Raw genomic sequence first — 19,741 nt, forward strand, 5'->3', positions numbered from 1 at the left:
TAAACAAGTGAAAGACATATATGACAAAAATTTTCAATCTTTGAAGAAAGAAATTGAAGACACCAGAAAATGGAAAGATCTTCCATGCTCTTGAGTAGGCAGAATTAACACAATAAAAATAGCAATCTTACCAAAAGTAATCTACAGATTTAATGTAATACCCATCAAAATCCTAGCAAAATTCTTCACACACCTCGAATGAATAGTACTCTACTTCATATGGAAAAGCAAAAAACCCAGGATAGCCAAAACAATCCTGTAAAATGAAAGAACTTCTAGAAGTATCACAATCCCTGACTTCAAATTCTATTACCGAGCTACAGTACTGAAAACAGCCTGGTATTGGCATAGAAACAGATAGGAGGACCAATAGAACCAAACTGAAGACCCAGATATCAATCTACACATCTTTGGACACCTGATTTTTGACAAAGAAGCTAAAATTATAAAATGGAAAAAAGAAGGCATATTTAACAAATGGTGCTGGCATAACTGGATATCAACATGTAGAATAATCAAAATAGATCCATATCTAGCACCGTGGACAATACTCAAGTCCAAATGGATCAAAGACCTCAACATAAAGCCAGCCATACTTAACCTCATAGAAAAGAAAATGGGCAATACACTTGAACGCATTGGCACAGAAGACCAATTCCTAAATATAACCCCAGCAGCACAGACACTGAGAGAAACAATTAATAAATGGGACCTCCTGAAATTGAAAAGCTTCTGTAAAGCAAAGGACCTGATCAATGACACAAAATGACATCCTACAGAATGGGAAAAGATCTTCACTAACCCCACATCAGACAGAGGTCTAATCTCCAAAATATACAAAGAACTCAAGAAATTGGACACCAAAAGATCACATAATCCAATATAAAAAGGGAGTACATACCTAAACAGAGAACTCTCAACAGAGGAATCTAAAATGGCTGAAAGACATTTAAGGAAATCCTCAACATCCTTAGTCATAAGAAAAATGCAAATCAAAACAACTCTTGAGATTCCATCTTACATCTGAAAGAATGGCCAAGATCAAAAACAATGATGACAACTTATGCTGGAGAGGTTGTGGGGTAAAGGGAACACTTCCGCATTGCTGGTAGGAATGCAAGCTGCTGGTATAGCCCCTTTGCATGTCAGTGTGGTGATTTCTCAGAAAATTAGGAAACAACTTTCCTCAAGACCCAGAAATACCACTTTTGGGTATATATCCAAAGGATGCTCAATTGTGCCACAAGGACATGTGTTCATCTATGTTCATAGCAGCTTTGTTTGTCATACCAGAACCTGGAAATATCCTAAATGCCCCTCAACTGAAGAATGAGTAAGGAAAATGTGGTACATTTACACAATGGAAAAAATAACGACATCTTGAATTTAGCAGGAATATGGATGGAGTTGGAAAACATTATTTTGAGTGAGGTAACCCAGATACAGAAAGACAATTATCACATGTACTCACTCATAGGTGGTTTTTAAACATAAAGCAAAGAAAGCTAGCCTATAAACCACAATCCCATAGAACTTAGACAAAAATGAGGATACTAAAAAAGACTTATAGAAATCTAACCTACATGGAAAGTAGAAACTATAAAAAGATAAGATCTCCTGAGTAAATTGGGAGCATGGAGACCTTGGGGGAGGGTTGAAAGGGGGAGGAAAGAGGGAGGAAAGAGGGAGGAAGGGGAGTAGAGAAAAATGTAGAGCTCAATAAATATCAATAAACAAAATTGAAAAAAAAAGTAAAGACAGAGCTAAAATGATAGAATTGAGAAAGCAGAGAATGTAACACTGTAACATCCCAAGAGAAGGCAACGTGTGAGAATAAAGAAGGAATCCAAGAGAACAGGTGTGAATGTGTCATTTTTTTCTAAGAAAAAAAAATCCCTTGGAAAGAAAAATGTTTTAACTTCATAATGCAGTGAATTTTTCCTTTTAACCCTGCCTATAGCCAGAAGCTGGTTCTTCTTAGGCTGTCATAGACTTGAGGATTGAAAACATACATATACATGCATATATGTATGTTTTCTTTTTAACTGAGACAGTATATTGCTATATACCCCACAGTGGCCTCAAAATCACCATCCCTTAGCTCCCAAGTGTTAGGATTATAGTGTGCGTCATTATACTTATCTTTAAATGTATGAATTTTGAACATGTTTTTGTGTACAAATGAATGTGAATGTGTATGCATGGAAGCCAAAGAACAACATATGGTTGTTCCTCAAGCGCCACCCACTTTGTTTTTTAAGGGAGGGTTTATCATTGGCCTAGAGTCCCCAGGCCTGCTAGCTGAGTATTTCTACAGTCCCTAGAGGTGAATTCTTTAAAAAGATAGCCTAGAGGCTTGAGAGATGGCTCAGCAACTAAGCTCTCCAGTGGTCCCAGTTTGACTCCCAGCAACCACATGGTGACTCACAATTGTAATTCTAGTTCCAGGGGATCTGACTCCCACTCCTGGCCTCCATGGGTACATGGCGTATGCAAACAAAATATCCATATACATAAAATAGTAAGATAATTAAAAGAAATTAAAAAGGACAGCTTAGCCTGAAGTGTAATAGAGGCTCTTAAGTGATACTTTCTGGTCTTCCTTCCTTGAGTGTGAAGTAAATAAAATTGTCTCAGTTGAAAGAGAAGAGAATGAACTAACTCCCACTAGACTCAATGGTGCTTCACTTCTCTTGTGTAGGTTAATATTCTCAGTTAGGAAAGGCAGTGTTCATGTACATCCATGTTCAGAAGGAGCTAAAATTCTCCATAAACATTATTTTTAAGCTTATAAATTTCTACTAATCCTACAAGATTCAAATTTGATTGACTGTGGTTTTCTTCATAACACAAGATAGGGTTTATCAGGTACTTTAAGTGATAAACTGATGAATGAATACAGGAAGAAACAGTGAAAAGACATCTTTAACAATGTAAAACAATTATATACTATGAAATAATAATGCTTTAAATATTGGTTACTGATGTTTCTCGCAGAATTACACAGTGAAAATAAATTTATTTTGAGTCCTGAATTTTCACGTATTTCTAAAATGCTTATTCCTGAAAGCAATTATGAACAAATAGCCAAACGACTATTCTTTATGTGTAAAAAGATAACATTTTCATCCTAACACTATGAAAAATTTTATAACAGAAATTTCAGAAATGAGAACAATTTCAAAACAGTACTTACAGCATGAATATCCACATACATATCTGAATTCTATCACCAACATTTAACTCCATATTTTTAATCACATTATCGATACAATTATTTGATGCTTTAGCGTTAGTCACAGCTGTCATCACAATGTGACAATCAGGGTGTATCATTCAATATTCAACCCCTTCTAACACGAAGTTATTATTTCCTTCTAACAGGAAGCTGACACATTATGAAGTGCACTAGTCTTAAGAACCCTGGTGCTATTCCACAAGTGCCTTACACTTTGCCTTCCAAGTGTACTACATTACACAATGCCTTCCAAGAACAAAGCAGCACTGTTACCCTGTACCCTGTAAGGTCTCCTCATGCTCCTTGCCCGGCAATCCTTCCTTCCCATGGGCAACAACTGATCTGTTATTTTCCCTCTGACTATAAATTCTGGAACTCCAAATAAGCAGAATTCCATTTGTTCTAGAATCTTGCATAGATGGAAAATGTATTAAATTCTTTATCTGATTCAGCATAGTATTTTAGAGATTTATCCATGTTCTTTTATTGGAGGGGGTAGTAGTAGAGACAGGGTCTCACTGTGTAGTTCTGCTTGCCTCAAGTCAGAGATCCACCTACCTCTACCTCCAGAGACCTGGATTAAAGGTGTGCGCCACCATGTCTGGCCTTATTCATGTTCTTAAGTTTATCAGAACTTTTTAATTCTGGATGGTCTGTGTTATGAATATTGTTTTAGACAGTTAACTAAGTACCAAAAGTGTGGATTCTATTTTTCTTTCATACCTTCATATTGACATCGGCCCCATTGCTAACCAGGAGTTCTAAACACAGTGCTCCATGTGTTGATGCAGCAGCAAAGTGCAAAGGTGTGAAACCTTTTTCATTCTTCTGATTTACATTAGCACCACAGTCTATGAGCTCGTTCACAACAACATCTTGTCCATTATAACAGGCTACATGAAGAGGTGTGTTTCCATAGGCATTTGGTTCGTTCATCTATAGGAAGAAATGTGAATGTTAAGTAGTTCTTTCATTACTACTATAAGCTATTTTAAATTATTAAAGAAAAAGGGATAAATACAAAGATGAGGTTTATAATGTTAAGGTTCTTTTAACATAATAAACACAACAGTAAACAATTTAGTGTTCAATGGGTTACATACACTTAGAGAATGTACTTCACAATACAATGTTAAATTCCTCCACAAGAGTTATTTTAAAAACAACATATTTTCAAGTCTTTGAGCTAAGGGAGAATTTATTATAAATGCGAGCAGAAACAAGAATGCTTCCTTCATCTATTTCTCACATCTTTTAAGGCCACTAAGCTAATTGGTTGAATCAGAACTACAGGTACTATTGAACAAATCTGAAACTTTTACCCATTTTGTACTTTTCAGGATCCCACTCAACAGTATGTCTGGGTGTTTGGCAACTTCTATTTCCCACATTTTCAACGTCTTTCTTCCTTGTTTTCAGTACAGGGTTTCTCACAGTCCTCAGATAATGCAGCTCCATAGCCCTGACATGTCTGGTCTAACTAGAATCACATTAACTTTATTGCTTCCTTCTCTTTGCACTGTCCTTTCTCCTTGTCCACTGCTTTGAAGAACCAGTTAAGTTTGGTCAACATGTCCCTACATACAATAAGAGTAAATGATATTAGGAAAAAGATGGTGGCACAGACCTATAACCCAAGCACTTGGAAGCTGAGACTGGAGGATTCCAAATTTGAGGTCAACTTGGGCTACACAATGAGACTGTTCCCAAAACAAAATAAGAGTAAATAAAATAAAAGAAGGACATGTATTTAAATAATGGCATAAAAAAAGCTACATGTATTCTTATTCAGGGATCAGATATATACCAAGAAAACAATATTCCCTCCTAATCAGAATGGTATCACTATATAGTGCTTATAGTAGTCAATATGTATATTTGGTTAATAAATATATTGTCTTCCTTCCTTGCTTTTGTCAGTATCCCATACTGTGATCTGCTACAGTCATTTAAATAAAGGTAGAATTACCACTCAGAAAACTGACAGTAACACAGCTACCTAGTCAACGTGTGTCTGATCTGCTGGCTCCCAGAGAACTGGAAGAAACAGAGCTACAGGACCTGAAATGTGATGGAAAAGAAAAGCTTTGGGAAAATCATTCATCTTTGGAATCATTCCTCTTTGGAATGGGTTTTAACTCTTTATATATTTTGACTAATTACCTATTATATTGGCTAGTTTTATGTTAACTTGACACATCTGTGTATCTGAGGAGGGAAACTCAATCAAGAAACTGACTCCATAAGATCAGGTGTAGACAAACCTATGGGGCACTTTTCTTAATTTAATGATTGATGCAGAGGGCCCAGCCCATTGTGAGTGGTGCCATTCTTGGGAAGGTGGTCTTTGGTGCTATAGAAATAGAGTTGAACAAGCTATAAGGAGCAAGCCAGTAAAGCAGCAATCCTCTAGGCCTCTGAATTAACTCCTGCCTCCAGGTTCCTGCCCTGACTTCCCTCAATAATGAACAGTGATGTGGTAGCATAAACCACATAAACCGTTTCCTCCCCAAGTTGCTTTTGGTCATGGTGTTTCAGAATAGACAATAGTAACCGTAACTAAGACACATATGTTGATCATATCAGGATACTAGATAATTAAAGGGTTGGAAAGATTTGGTAAAAAGACAAAGATATTACTGTTGTCTTTCAAACCTAATTTCTGACAGTATAGTAAAAACAAAGAATACATTAATTTATACTGCTCAATCTATATACCTACATCAACTCCAAGATCTAGAAGGTACTTGACTACACTGATCATTCCACTAGAGGCTGCTGCATGAAGAGGTGTGTAAGATTTCTTATCCTTGCATGTCACTTCAGCTCCATGAGATACAAGTAATTTTACTACTTCGATGTGACCTGAAAATACATTTACAAAAACAGCAAACAAATTCAAACAGATCAGTACATAGAAATTATTAAACATATTGTGAATACCTTTTAAGAAATATAACAGTATATTAATGCATGAGTAATAATTCATGCTATACTTCAAGAAAATTGAAAAAAATCTAAGAAACTAGAATAATTTTGAAAAAAATTTGTAGAGAAAACAACTAAAAACATTACAATTCACTATTTTATCTAGTGTTAACCTTGACTCAATCTTGTTCTTCTACCCAAAGTTAACATCTTTCTTTCTCTTTAGTGATGTCTTCCGTCACTTCACAACATGACACAGTAGAAAGGAAGACACTTACCCGATAACAGAACCTTCATCTTGGATTTCCAAAGGTCCAAAATTTGAAGGAAATGAAATTCTACTCAGGATAAATTACCCAATCTCAGGTATTCCATTATAGTAACACAAGGTAAATAAAAAAATGTGCTGCTAACTCTAAAACACAGAATACCTTAAAATTAAGTTTATCAAGGACATCCGAACCAAGCTATGCCCAGGCCAAGATTCACACACTTAACTATTTTAGAAGCTCAACTTCAAGCAAGCCACAAAATTATTCTGGCCCTTCATTTCATAAAAATAACTGTGAAGTCAAACCTAAATTTTTTTAAAGTAAAAGGCTTACTATACTCCATTGTTTGTGCAGACCTTTTCAACACAAAATGTACTCTTTAAAATCACACTTTAAAACAAACTGCCCCAATGAATAACTGACAATAGAATATTCAGGAAAGCCTTTAAAACTTAAGCATATAAAACTCCACATAGAACAACAGACTTTATAATGAAACAGAACCTTTTCTGGCTATTTTACCTTTAACACACAAAAAAATTTCATTACATATGAAGAGGAACATATTTTTGATAGTAAACACTACATTTTTAGGCTTTGGCCATCAAAATAATGTATGTGACCAAAACGGTACCCTAGACTTGGGAGTGTACTTATAATCCCAGTGCTGGGGAGGTAGAAACAGGCAAAGCTCTTAGGCTTCTGGCCAGTTAGTCTAATATAACCCTAGGTCCCAGTTTGAGGCCCTGACTCAGAAAATAAGGCAGACAGCTCCTGAGAAATGACACTGGAAGCTGACCTGACACATATATACAGGTGCATGTACAAATAAATGAAGACACACACACACACACACACACACACACACACACACACACACTGCTTGTCATAATAATAGGTTTAGTTTTCTTTCATGCAAGGCAAACACAGTGTCATTTCAGCTATACCTCCAGTTTAATAAGATGCTTCTCAATTCATCTACACAACTTATTAATAACCCAATAAAAAGAAGGCTGAATATGAGAACAAACTTTTAGTCAATACCCATTTTAAGTTAAATATCCCAGGCCATCATCTTAGATGTCTCTTGTTTTATTCAGTTTTTATAGCCTGGATCCAGTGTACTTTTGTAATAAACCTCTCTTACATGTTCTAAGGTATAACTTGTTGTTATATTTTAGAAAAATTGCATAAATGCCAAAACCAAAATGCATTATTTCCCCTAAATATATTGTTAAAAGTCAATTTAAAAAGTACATACCCATATATGCCGCCCAGTGGATGGCACGTCTATCTTTCTTATCAAAAGCATTAATATTGGCACCTCTGGACAGAAGTAGTTTGACCATCTGAAATAAAAGTAAATATTTTCATGGAGATTCAGAAGAAGAATTGTTTATAAATATGCCTTGTTTTAACTTCATTATTTAACTTCATTCCTTTGGTACGGAATGGCTGTAGTTGTAGAAAGGAACTAAAGTAAAGTAGTAAAGGCCATTTAATATAGTATGATAACGTGGGAGGGAGTTCACTGTGTTACTGAAGTTACTTTTAAGATGCCCCTTTGCAATTTAATATTTTATGAACATCTAAGTAAGTACAAACCTTGAAAGTCTAAAGCTGGGAATACTTAAAAAGAAGTACTGCTATTTATAGCCTAAAGTGTTACTAGAATGTAAAGAACTGTCTCATACCAGCAATGTCTGAAATTTAATTTTATTCCTCATGGTAGATCCACTATGTTTAAATCAAATTATTACAAAGTCTATTTTCAAATGTTATATTTCAAATTCAATATTTATAGTCTATTATAACATAATGAATCAATAATAATGTTATAATATTTATGATTGTTTCTCCTTTTTGTGATCTATGCTACAGTTGATGCAAGGATTTGGCACATTAAAATGAGAAGAACAACGAAGCCACTAGGCTTCCAGCTGCAAGATCTTGAGAATGCTGTTCTAAAATTTTGTGGTTTTGGGTCTGCACACTTGGACTAGGAACTGGGTACAGTCAAGTGCAACTTGTTTCAGCTGCTTGGAAGAGGCTAAGGTAGGAGGATAGCCTAGTGTTAAGGAGTTTGGAACATAGTAATATCTCATTTTTAATTAAGAAAGGGAAGTGAAGATAGTAGGAAAAACTGCAAAAAAGAAAGAAAAAAGAGGAAAGTAAGGAAGGTAGCTGAAGATGGGGAGTATGTGTGAGGCTGGACAAAGTTCTAGCTCTGGTTCAACTAGGCTTGCCAATACTAGATGAAAGCATAACTACTTTATGTGTAGTGTATACCTGTTTGTGCAAGTGGAGACCAGAGGTTGATACTGGGTGTTTTCCTCCATCATGCTCCACCTATTATGATGATGGGGCAGGGTTTCTCTGTGTGGCCTTGGTTGTCCTGAACTCATTCTGTAGACCACATTGGTCTCGAACTCAAGAGATCTGCCTGCCTCTGCTTCCCTGACTGCTGCAATCAAAGGCAATGCACCACTAATGCCCAGCATGCTAATCATTCTTTTTCTCTCCCCCCCCCTTTTTTTTTGAGACAGGGTCTCACACCTAGAGTTTACCAATTTGGGTAGGCAAACTGACCGACAAATTTGAGAGATCTGACTGCGATTACAGGTGTGCACCACCACACCCTGCTCTTTATATGGGTGCTAGGGATCTGTCCTCATGCTTGCACAGAAAGTACTTAGGGACTGAGTCATCTCCTCAGTCCTGTCGTGACTAATTTTCTTTTTGTAAGAAGATTTATTATTTATTATGCATACAGTGTTCAGTCTGCATGTATGCCTGCATGACAGAGAGGGCACCAGATCTCATTACAGATGGATGTGAGCCACCATGTGGTTGCTGGGAACTGCACTCAGGACCTCTAGAAGAACCACCAGTGTGCTCTTAACTGCTGGACTATCTCTCTAGCCCAATAATTTTCTTAATCTGTTCTTTTGATGGTTCTGTCACTAAGGAATTATTTTAATAATGAAATAGAAGAAAGCATGATTTCACCACTGGCTTTCTTTGCTATTATCCTACCTTCTGAAAGAACAATGAAATTGTTGTCTCCCTGCACTTTCTTGACAATGACAAAACATCTCTTATGTTTGCTTATCCTAGAGCAGACAGTGCGGTCATTCTAGGCCATTAAGAAATTCTAGTGTATGTGTATTAAGTACTAAATACATTTTTAAATTTGAAAACACTTATATTACTAGAAAAGAAAAGTTAGTATATTTTGTTTGCTTTTCCTATGAACTGAATGAATTAAAAGGGGGCAAATTCACTAATAATCAAAGGCTGGAAGAAAGAATCAGTTTCTCATTGAATGCACTTACCTCACCATGCCCACTGAAAGCTGCATGATGTAATGCAGTCCTCCCTGCTCGATCTGATACATTCACATTGCTCAGAAGCGGCACCAAAGACTCAGCACACTTGACAGCTTTATTAGCAGCAGCTATATGTAAAGGGGTCTGCCAATTTTTGTCTCGAGCATTAACATCGGCAGAATGCTTCAAAAGTATCTGTACTGCTTCCTAAAATATAAACAAGAGGCATGAATACTTTTAGGAATTTATAAAGATGTACACATAGTGAGAAAATAAAAGTTCTGAAAAGAATCTACTATAAGTATGACAATTTAAGAAAGTATTTTTAGTTGAATGGTAGTACTTAGAGCCATAAAAAGATGTATCCTGATAACAAATGTTCGCATTTCTCACTAAAGCACGGCACTCTATTAAAAGGCACAAGGAAAAAAAAGAAATGCATGTGTTTCATTAAGTGTTCATCTGGTTTCTTATTAGCAAAATACATCAGCGTATACATTGTATAGCTTAAATAACATGTACTTTTAAATATTAAAAGCTTAAAAAGACATTTCTTATCTCTCAAAAAATTATGCATACATTTACCAAGTGGAAAAAAAATCACTAGGTCTGGTTCATTAAATTACTACAGAAAAAGTTTTTTATTACAATGCTATTTAACAGGAATATTATTATGGAAGCAACTTAAGAATTACTGTTCCAAAAATTCATCCTTAGAAGCGTGTGGGAACCTTACACTATCACTTTTATAAAGCAGATGCTTGCCAGGATTCTTAAGACTTTATTATGTCAGTGGCATTAAAAAATATAATCATAATTAAACAGCAAAATTGTGTCCTTACAGTGATAATCCTATCTTTGGTAGGTAAGTACAAAATCACATACGAAAATGAAAAGCAACAGAACTAGAACAGAATCTCAGTACTATGACCTTTTAAAAATAATTAAAACTTTATTGTTGAGAACTTGCAAATAAAAAACATCACACAATGAAAACAGACTCAAAAATCACGTGAATTTATACAATTAGAAGAGTCATTCTGAAGCTGAAGAACTTCAGCTGTGGGTCTTACTTTCAATATTAATTATTATTTTTATGCGTTTATTCTACCATACCCTCACTCCAAATCCACGAGTTAAAACTAGAAAAACAATGAGCTTCATATCCTTTCATGTAAGTGTCCTATGCCTACGTTCCACCCTTCCTCATCACCTAATATCTTCCCTTTCTTGTTCTTTTTACACGTTATACTGTATATACATATAATTGCTTGTTTATACACATTATATATGAATACATATAAACTATAGAACAGAGTTCACATGAGGAGAAATATGCAGTATTTTTCTTTTCTGAAATTGTGTGACCTCAATTATTATTCTTCAAATATTCTTCAAATTATTCATCATTTTTCTTCAAATTGTGATTTCATTTTTCTTTAAAGCTGAATAATATTCCATTTGTACAAGATTTTAATAGGCATTCATTTCTTGATGAGCAACTAGGTCCATTTAGTTTTTTTTGCTATAGTGACTAAAGCAGTAATAAACATGGGAGTGCAAATATCTCTGTGGATGGTAAGAAATAATAAAGTTTAGGGAATAAATTAAAGAACTATCAAAATAACAAAATACAAAAATCAACCAGGGTTGGTTCTCAGATGAAAAGAGTGTCATTACAACAGAGCAGCAAAATACAGAACATTATGAGGGATTATTATGAAAAACTATACTCTAAATATAACTCTGGATAATCCAGAAGAAATAAATTTTCTAAATGTACTAACACCCAAAAAATTAAGCTTAGAAGGTATCAATAATGAAAAAAGGCTCATTACAAGTAATGAGACTGAAGCCATAGTCAAAGGCCTCTCTCCCATCAAAGAAATCCCAGAGCTAGATGATTCACTGCTGAACTCTATCAAACTTCCAAGAAGATCTCATACCAATTCTTCTTAACTTGTTCCACAAAACAGATGAAGGAGCATTATCAAATTCATTCTATAAAGTGAGATTATTCTTATGTCAAAACCACGTAAAGACACAGGAAAAACAATAAGAAAACTACTGACCAGTTTCTTTAATGAACACAGATGCAAAAGCTCCCAGCAAAAAACTTGCAAATAGAATTCAGGAACACATTAAGGAGATTATATATTATAACCAAGTGGGCTTCATCCCAGAAAGGCAATGTTGGTTCACATACATACATTAATAAATATAATACACCATATAAATGAATTTATGGACAAAACCCACATAATCATTTTGATTTTTGATAAAAAGGCCACTGAAAAAATACAATATACTTTCATGATAAAGTTTTGAAGATATTAGGAATAGATGGAATATACTTCAAACTAATAGAATATATACAACAAAGCTATAGCATACATTATAGTAAACAGAGACAAACTGAGAGCACTTCCTCTAAAACATAAAAATGCCCACTCTCCTATGTCTTGTTTAATACAGTATCAAAGTCTTAGCTATAGCAAAAGAAAGACACAGAAGACGGATAAAAATAAGAAAGGAAGAAGTCAAATCATTTTTATTTGTAGATGGCATGACCCTTGACTTAAAAGACCCTATGTAATTTACTAGAAAGTTCTGTGATCTAATAAACACAGCAAAGTTGTAGAATAAACCAACATAAAAAAATACCCCAGTGGCCTTCATATTTTCCACCAATGTACTCTCATAGAAATAAATTACAAAAATATTCCATTCAAAATAACTCCAAAAAACTTGAAGTATTTAGGAACATAACCCAATCAAAGAGTGAACAGACCTCTATACAACAAAATCTTCAAGACAATGAAAAAGGAAATCAGAGAAGGTACCAGATGATGGAAAGACCTTCCATACTCTTGGATTGTAGAATTAATATTGTGGAAATGGCTGTATTACAAAAAAAGAATACAGATTTAGTGCAATTATCTATAAAAAATCTAATGTTATATTCAACAGATCACACAAATCAGTAAGTGTACTGTCACACTCAATATATTTAGAAAAAGAAAACAAAGAATCATATAGAACCACAAAAAAACTACAAATACCCAAAGTAATCCTAAGCATTAAGAATATTGCTGGGGGTATGACAATACCTGATCCCAAACTGTACTATCAGTATAGTAATAAAGACAGTCTAGTACTGACATAAAAACAGGAAGGACAATCAACAGAAAAGAGGACTCAGAAATAAAAGACAAAGCTATGCCCACTTAATTTTGACAATAAGCACATATTTGAAAGAATGATAGCCTATTCAAAAAATGGTGTTCTCAAAATTGGGTATCTATCTGCGGTAGAATGAAATCAGATTAATTTTTCACTTTGAAAAAAAAATAAATTTATAAATGGATCAAATTCCTTAATTTAAAACCTGAAACACTGAATTAAATAAAACATAAAATACTCTTCAAGATACTAGGCTCAGCAAGAATTTTCTGAATAAACACTATCAGCACAGTAACTAGCCTTAAGTATCAACAGATCAGACTTTATGAAAATTTAACTAACAGCAACAGATACTATCAACAGAGGAAACAGCCCAGAATAAGAGAAAACCTCTTCGGCTACATGTCACGCAAGGAATTAATATCCAGAATTTACAGTAACTCAAAAAATTAAATACCATGAAAATAAAACTGCCAATCAACAAATCGGTAAGGGAACTGAGCAGTTAAAAGAGACACAAACAGTCAATGACTGATTTTAAAAAGTATTCAATATCTCTAACCATTAGGGAAATGCAAATTAAAACTACTCTTACCCTATTCAGAATGGCTTATCATGGAAAAATCAAACAACAGAGGCTGGAGAGGCGGCTCAGAGGTTAGAGTATTTTGCTGCTCTTGGGTTTGGCCCTGAGCACCCACCCATATGGCAGCTTACAAACACCTGGAACTCCAGTTCCAGGGGACCAAGGGCTCTTATCTGGACTCTGCAGGTCAAACACTCAAGACACATAAAGTCAAAGTAAATAAATCTAAATAAGTAAATCAGACAGTGCTGGGAACATAACTAGAACTATTTTATGTAAAACCATTCTATGTGATTTTGAAAAAAAAAAGTAATGTTAGCAAGCTGTGTTAAAGGAGCTAGTCATAAGGCAGCTAACTCAGATAGGAGCCAAGCCTAAGATAGATTCTCTGATAAGTTAATGAATCAGCCCTAAAATGTGAGTCCTGGAAGTGCAAAGCTAACACCAACTGGATCGGTACAAAACTGGAGGTGGCCACAGACCTTCCTGTGCTCTCTGACACAAAGCTCCCTGACATCAAGTCACTGCATGATCCCCATCAGCAAAAAGTCTGAAACTGGCCACTGTGTGACTCTGGCTCCTGAGACCTTCAAATTTCTTGCACAGTTGATGTGTTAGAGCTGTCACTGTCAGAGCTAGCCACTGGCCAATGCTCTTAAGGACCTTCTAGAACTTCCAACACCCTCCAGGTGTGACATAGCTGAAGGACCTCCCAGCAGATGCTGGTCAGTTCACAGCTCACTGGCTCTGCTTGTCACAGTCAACATATATTGAGGACGACGTAGAGAAAGAAGGATCCACATTCACTGCTGAATGTTGAAATAGGAGTGGCGGGGCTGCGTCCCCGGCACCCGGCCACCCACATGGTTAGGAGCTGCGGTGGGCTGTGCTCCCACCCAGCTCCGCAAGGCTAGCTTTACCCAAAATAATTACATGGAAACTGTATTCTTTTAAACACTGCTTGGCCCATTTCTTTTTTTTCCTAAATATTTATTTATTATGTATACCATATTCTGTCTGTGTGTATGCCTGCAGGCCAGAAGAGGGCACCAGATCTCATTACAGGTGGTTGTGAGCCACCATGTGGTTGCTGGGAATTGAACTCAGGACCTTTGGAAGAGCAGGCAGTGCTCTTAACCTCTGAGCCATCTCTCCAGCCCTGTTTGGCCCATTTCTATCTAACTTTTTCTCGGCTAACTCTCGCACCTGGATTAGCCCATTTGTTATAATCTGTGTAGCCCCCGAGCTGGCTTACCAGGAATGATCTTAACCTGCGTCTGCCTGGAGTGGGAGAATCATGGCGACTCTCTGACTCAGCTTCTTTCTCCCAGCATTCTGTTCTGTTTACTCCTCCCACCTATGTTTTAACCTATGAGGGCCAAGCAGTTTCTTTATTGCTTAACCAATGAAATCAACAGATTGATATATGACACTCCCACATCAGCTGAAGGTAAAAATTAATACTGTCATTATATTAGCTTGAGGGTTCTTTAAAAATTTAAAACAGAACTACTATATGACTCAGCTTTCACTCTCGGGCACATATCACTTACAAGACACGATTCAAGTTTGTAAAACTGCCCTTTAGTGCTCCTGTCTAGGAGAAAGAGGATACTAACTGAGCACCGCTCTTTTCCCAATTGTTATATTACTACGTAGTGCACACAGAGAGCATTAAAGTATAAAGAGCTATAAAATAACAAGGGTTCAAGGATGACTAAATTGGCATAAGCACAATGTTGGTCTTTGAAATAAAGAACAATCAGATTGTCTGAAATACAGGAAACAGCAGTAGTATTTAATAGGGTTAGCAGAAAAACTGGAGAAATGCTCAGGAATCTACTAACTTGCTGAGGAAGTTAAGCAATGTATCAAAGATACAAAGAGGCCTATGGCCCCTACAATTCCATTCCATTTAGAGAAAATAAACAGACCTTTTCAAGAATGCTGTTAGTTAGGGTTTCTACTGCTATGACTAAACAACATGACCCAAAAGCAACTTAGTGAGGAAAGGTTTATTTCATCTTAAAGTTTATCATGAAAGAAAGTCAGGGCAGGAATTCAAGGCTGGAACCTGGAGGCAGGTAAGCAGAGGCCATGGAGGAGTGCTGCTTACTTGCTTGCTCTTCCCAACTTGTTCAGTGTGCTTTCTTAAATAACCAGAATGACCTGCCTAGGGATGTGCCACCCACAGTGGACTAAGCCCTCCCACATCAATCATCAATCAAGACAACACTCCACAGACTTGCCTACAGGTCAAAATCTTAACACCATTTTCTCAATAAAGATTCCCTCTTCTGGGGCTAGAGAGAGGGCTGAACAGTTCAGAGTGCTGGTTGCTCTTGAAAAGGCCCTGGGTTTGTTTCATGGAACCCACAGCAGCTTACAATCATTTGTAACTTCAGTCCCAGGAAATTTGATACCCTCTTATGGTACCCATGGGCACAAATCATGTATGTGGTACACAGATATACATGCCGGCAAAACACTCCCCATCCCTCACCCCCAGCACATAGCATACCAAGCTTGGGTATGGTGATACACATCTATAACCCTGGCACTTGGGAGGTTGAGGCAGGAGGATCAGAAGTCTGATGTCAGTCTACAGAGTAAAAGCCTGTCTCAAAAGAAAAAAAAAAAAAAAAGAGGAAAAAAAAATCTCTTTTCAGATGACATGCTCTGTCAAGCTGCATAAACAAAACAAACCCAACAAGGACAACTACTCATATAAGTTTCTTTTGAAAAGCCATAAAATCAAATATACAAATATCTACCCAATAAGAAATCAGAAAGGCAAACTGTATACTATTCACAAATAAAAGGGAATTCATTATTAATATCAGCAGCATCAACAAATCTTAAAAAGGTTATGTTGCAGAAATCAAAACAACAGTACATATTGTTTAATTCAATTTTACAAAATTCTACAACAGGGAAAATGATAGTATATAAGTAATAACTCTAGCTGCCTCTGGGGATATGGAAAGCTGAATAAAAAGAGACATGAAAGGGCAAGTTAAATATCTCATGCACTTTAATGAAGCAGCAAAATGACAGAAAAAGCAAAAAACAGTTGCCTTCAAACATCTGTTCTCATAGAGGTGTTATAAGGTCTAGAAGATGAAAAACACATTAAGAAAACTTTCTAAAAATATCAGTTATCTTAATGCATAAACAGCACATAGAACTATAAGCAGGAAAGAGTCTTTTATCCATGGGAGAAAACTCACACTCACTAAGACAATACTTTTCAACTGAAAAGGGAATTAAAAGTTGGAGACACAGTGCAGTGTTGGATGAAGTACGAGTATGTATAGACCCAGGTTTGGATCCCTAGAACCGTTATAAAATAAAAAGCCAGGTAGGTGTGGCAGCTACCTATAATCCTAGCACTTTGGAGGCAGAAACAAGAAATATCCAGGGCAAGCTAGCTAGCTATCCAGCCAGAGTTGATTCACCAAAAAAATCCCATTTCAATGAATAAAGTGGATAGTGACCAAGAAAAATGTCCGATGTCAATTTTGGGCCTCCACATGCATGTGATAACAATGCAAGCACACTCACATACACACACACGTGAATATGAATGCAGACATATATATGCACACGACAGTCACAAAAATGCACTTAAAAGTATTATTTCTGAAATTAACTTCAATGTTCAAATAAATCCTTAAAACTAGTCATTATATACTGATGACAGTATGTTCAGCATACCCTTGGGACAGAGTATTATGATGCAGTAAAGAAAATACTCAAATAGGATTATGTGTTAGAAAAATGCTTTGTAGGGCTGGAGAGATGGCTCAGTGGTTAAGAGCACTGGTTGCTCTTCCAGAGGACCCAGGTTCAATTCCCAGCACCCACATGGCAACTTACAACTATCTGCAACTCCAGTTTCAGAGGATTAGACACCCACACACAGAAATTCATACAGGCAAAATACCAATAAAAATGAAAATAAATAAGTAAAATAGAAAAACGCTTTCTCTTGGAGGGACTGAAGTAGGGTTTCTACTCTTGTTTACTCCAGACTCCAAGAGCCTTACACACAAAAGGAGAAATCCAACAATTAACTTAGTTTGTACAAATTCTGAAATAAAATGACCAGCCTAGATATTTTAGTAGTTTTTTTTCTTCAGTTAAAGATGGACCCATGCAGGCTTACTTAGTGTTTCTTTATATACAATTGACTAAGAGAAATATCATACCTCACTACAAGATGCAACTGCTCTGTGTAAAGGTGTCAACCATTTGCTGTCTTTGGCATTAACTCTAGCTCCTGTAACAAGAAGAAAAAATAATTGAAATAATTTACATGAACTATTTTTAATAAATCTCAAGTTAGATGTAGTCCCAATTGGATAACGATAGAAAAATTATTTGTATATTTTCTGCCAATAAGTTACCCTTGTTATAAAACAAAATCATTCTTCTAAATTGATGAAATTATCAAAAAATGAATCAGTTCTTCCTATTAAAAATAAAATAAACAACATTTTATATCTAGGCTAGAAAAGTCACCTTTATACAGAGCATATTCAAGATAAAATCAAATCCCACTTTAAAGGATGTGTTAACCCCAAAATACTTAAAAGAAATGAACACAATATTACTCCAAGATGAATTGTATATTAATTTAAAATCTTGGTTGCATTCCTTTACTAATGAATTATTATGTCATAAAGTAATATAAAGATAGTTATACAGATCTAACTATAAATACATTATTACTATACCGTTATTGTACAAAATAGACCCAAAGATTACAAATGTATGAAAACAAGCAAACCAATTTACATGTTTTTCTTGGTTATACCTAAAGTTTAAAGAAGAATTTTTTAAAAATCAAGTATGTATAATTAAAAAAAAATTTACTGGACAAAAGTACTAATAAAATATCCAACAAGATAAAAAAATATTACATTCTAAGGCCTCTCTCTCTCTCTCTCTCTCTCTCTCTCTCTCTCTCTCTCTCTCTCTCTCTCTCGTCTTTCAAGACAGGGTTTCTCTGTAGCTTTGGAGCCTGTCCTGGAACTCACTCTTGCCAACCAGGCTGGCCTCGAACTAGAGATCCGCCTGCCTCTGCCTCCTAAGTGCTGAGATTAAAGGTGTGTGCCACCACCGCCTGGCTTTAAATTTCTGCAGGGGATGGATAATCAAGTGCAGTGACTTTATGCTATAGTTGTAATGTAGCTGTGTGACCACCTCTAAACCTAAGTTCCTTCATCTATAAACAGATTTCCTAATACCTCGGTACAAAGATAACCATATAACATATGTATACCCAGTACATATGCTGATGTTAGATTTAGAAGACCTGAACCCAGGAGACTATAAAACATGCAGAACACATGTATTAAAAATTTGAGAGTAGCAGGGTGGTAGTAGTGCACACGCCTTTAATCCCAGTACTTGAGAGGCAGAGGCAGGTAGATCTCTGTGAGTTTGAGGCCAGCCTGGTCTGCAAGAGTTAGTTCCAGGACAGGCTCTAAAGCTATACAAAGAATCCCTGTCTCAAAAAGAAACAAACAACCAATAAAAAACCCAAAAACAAACAAAAATCTTTTAAAAACTATTTTTCATGGTGATCTGTGGACAAAAAATTAACAACCCACGTAGTTTCTATTTTGTTAGTACGTAGAATAAAACGCTAAAATTCTTAGCTATCCTTAATCATTGTTTCCAAAGCTTTTATAAGAGAGAGAGAGAGAGAGAGAGAGAGAGAGAGAGAGAGAGAGAGAGAGAGAGAAGGGAGAAAGAAGAAAGGAGATAAATATTTTAAAAGTTTTAAAGTAGGGTGATCAGGGTGTATTATGTAAAATTTCTAAATAATAAAAATATTATGCTAAAAAATAAAAGCACTAAAGAAATGTTTTGATTTCTTATAATGTTAAGGCCAATTTAAAAACTCTGCCGGTACCAATGAGAAAGATCTCTCTCTTACATACATGCATTAATTTATGTGGTTTGCATATTAACAAACAAGATATACTAATACATATTTCCAAGAACAGTAAGTAATTTGGCTGTGTTTCTAAGAAACAAAAAGGGAATAACAACAGCCAACAATAATGCTGTATAAGAGTCACAAGCGAAGCAGCACATTTTTGATGTTTCAGAGTCCTAGAGCCTCTTTTGGTGTACTCTCTGAAGGCAATAGATCACTGTTCTACAAAGAACTCTCCTAAGACTAGCTAGCTAT

General features: G+C 35.8%; 1 protein-coding gene across 6 annotated transcripts in view; it reads right to left on the reverse strand.

Annotated features, from left to right (window-relative positions):
* The window catches only part of Ankrd28 (ankyrin repeat domain 28), a 144,705-nt gene that overhangs the window by 44,584 nt on the left and 80,380 nt on the right, over positions 1-19,741 (reverse strand). For 4 of the 6 annotated variants that reach the window (XR_003377040.1, XM_013346858.2, XM_005348658.3 and 1 more), the window contains exons 4-8: positions 17,748-17,818; positions 9,774-9,974; positions 7,700-7,787; positions 5,961-6,103; positions 3,962-4,174 (exon numbers count right to left, since the gene is read on the reverse strand). Coding sequence is in view for 5 of the 6 variants with exons in the window: in XM_013346858.2 (XP_013202312.1) it covers positions 3,962-4,174; positions 5,961-6,103; positions 7,700-7,787; positions 9,774-9,974; positions 17,748-17,818 (716 nt within the window). In the remaining variant the exon portion in view is untranslated. The remainder of the gene's footprint in view (positions 1-3,961; positions 4,175-5,960; positions 6,104-7,699; positions 7,788-9,773; positions 9,975-17,747; positions 17,819-19,741) is intronic. The other 2 variants (XM_026779680.1, XM_026779679.1) reach the window with 1 other exon arrangement.

The sequence above is a fragment of the Microtus ochrogaster genome, chromosome 6 (assembly GCF_000317375.1).
Source record: "Microtus ochrogaster isolate Prairie Vole_2 chromosome 6, MicOch1.0, whole genome shotgun sequence".
Taxonomy (NCBI): domain Eukaryota; kingdom Metazoa; phylum Chordata; class Mammalia; order Rodentia; family Cricetidae; genus Microtus; species Microtus ochrogaster.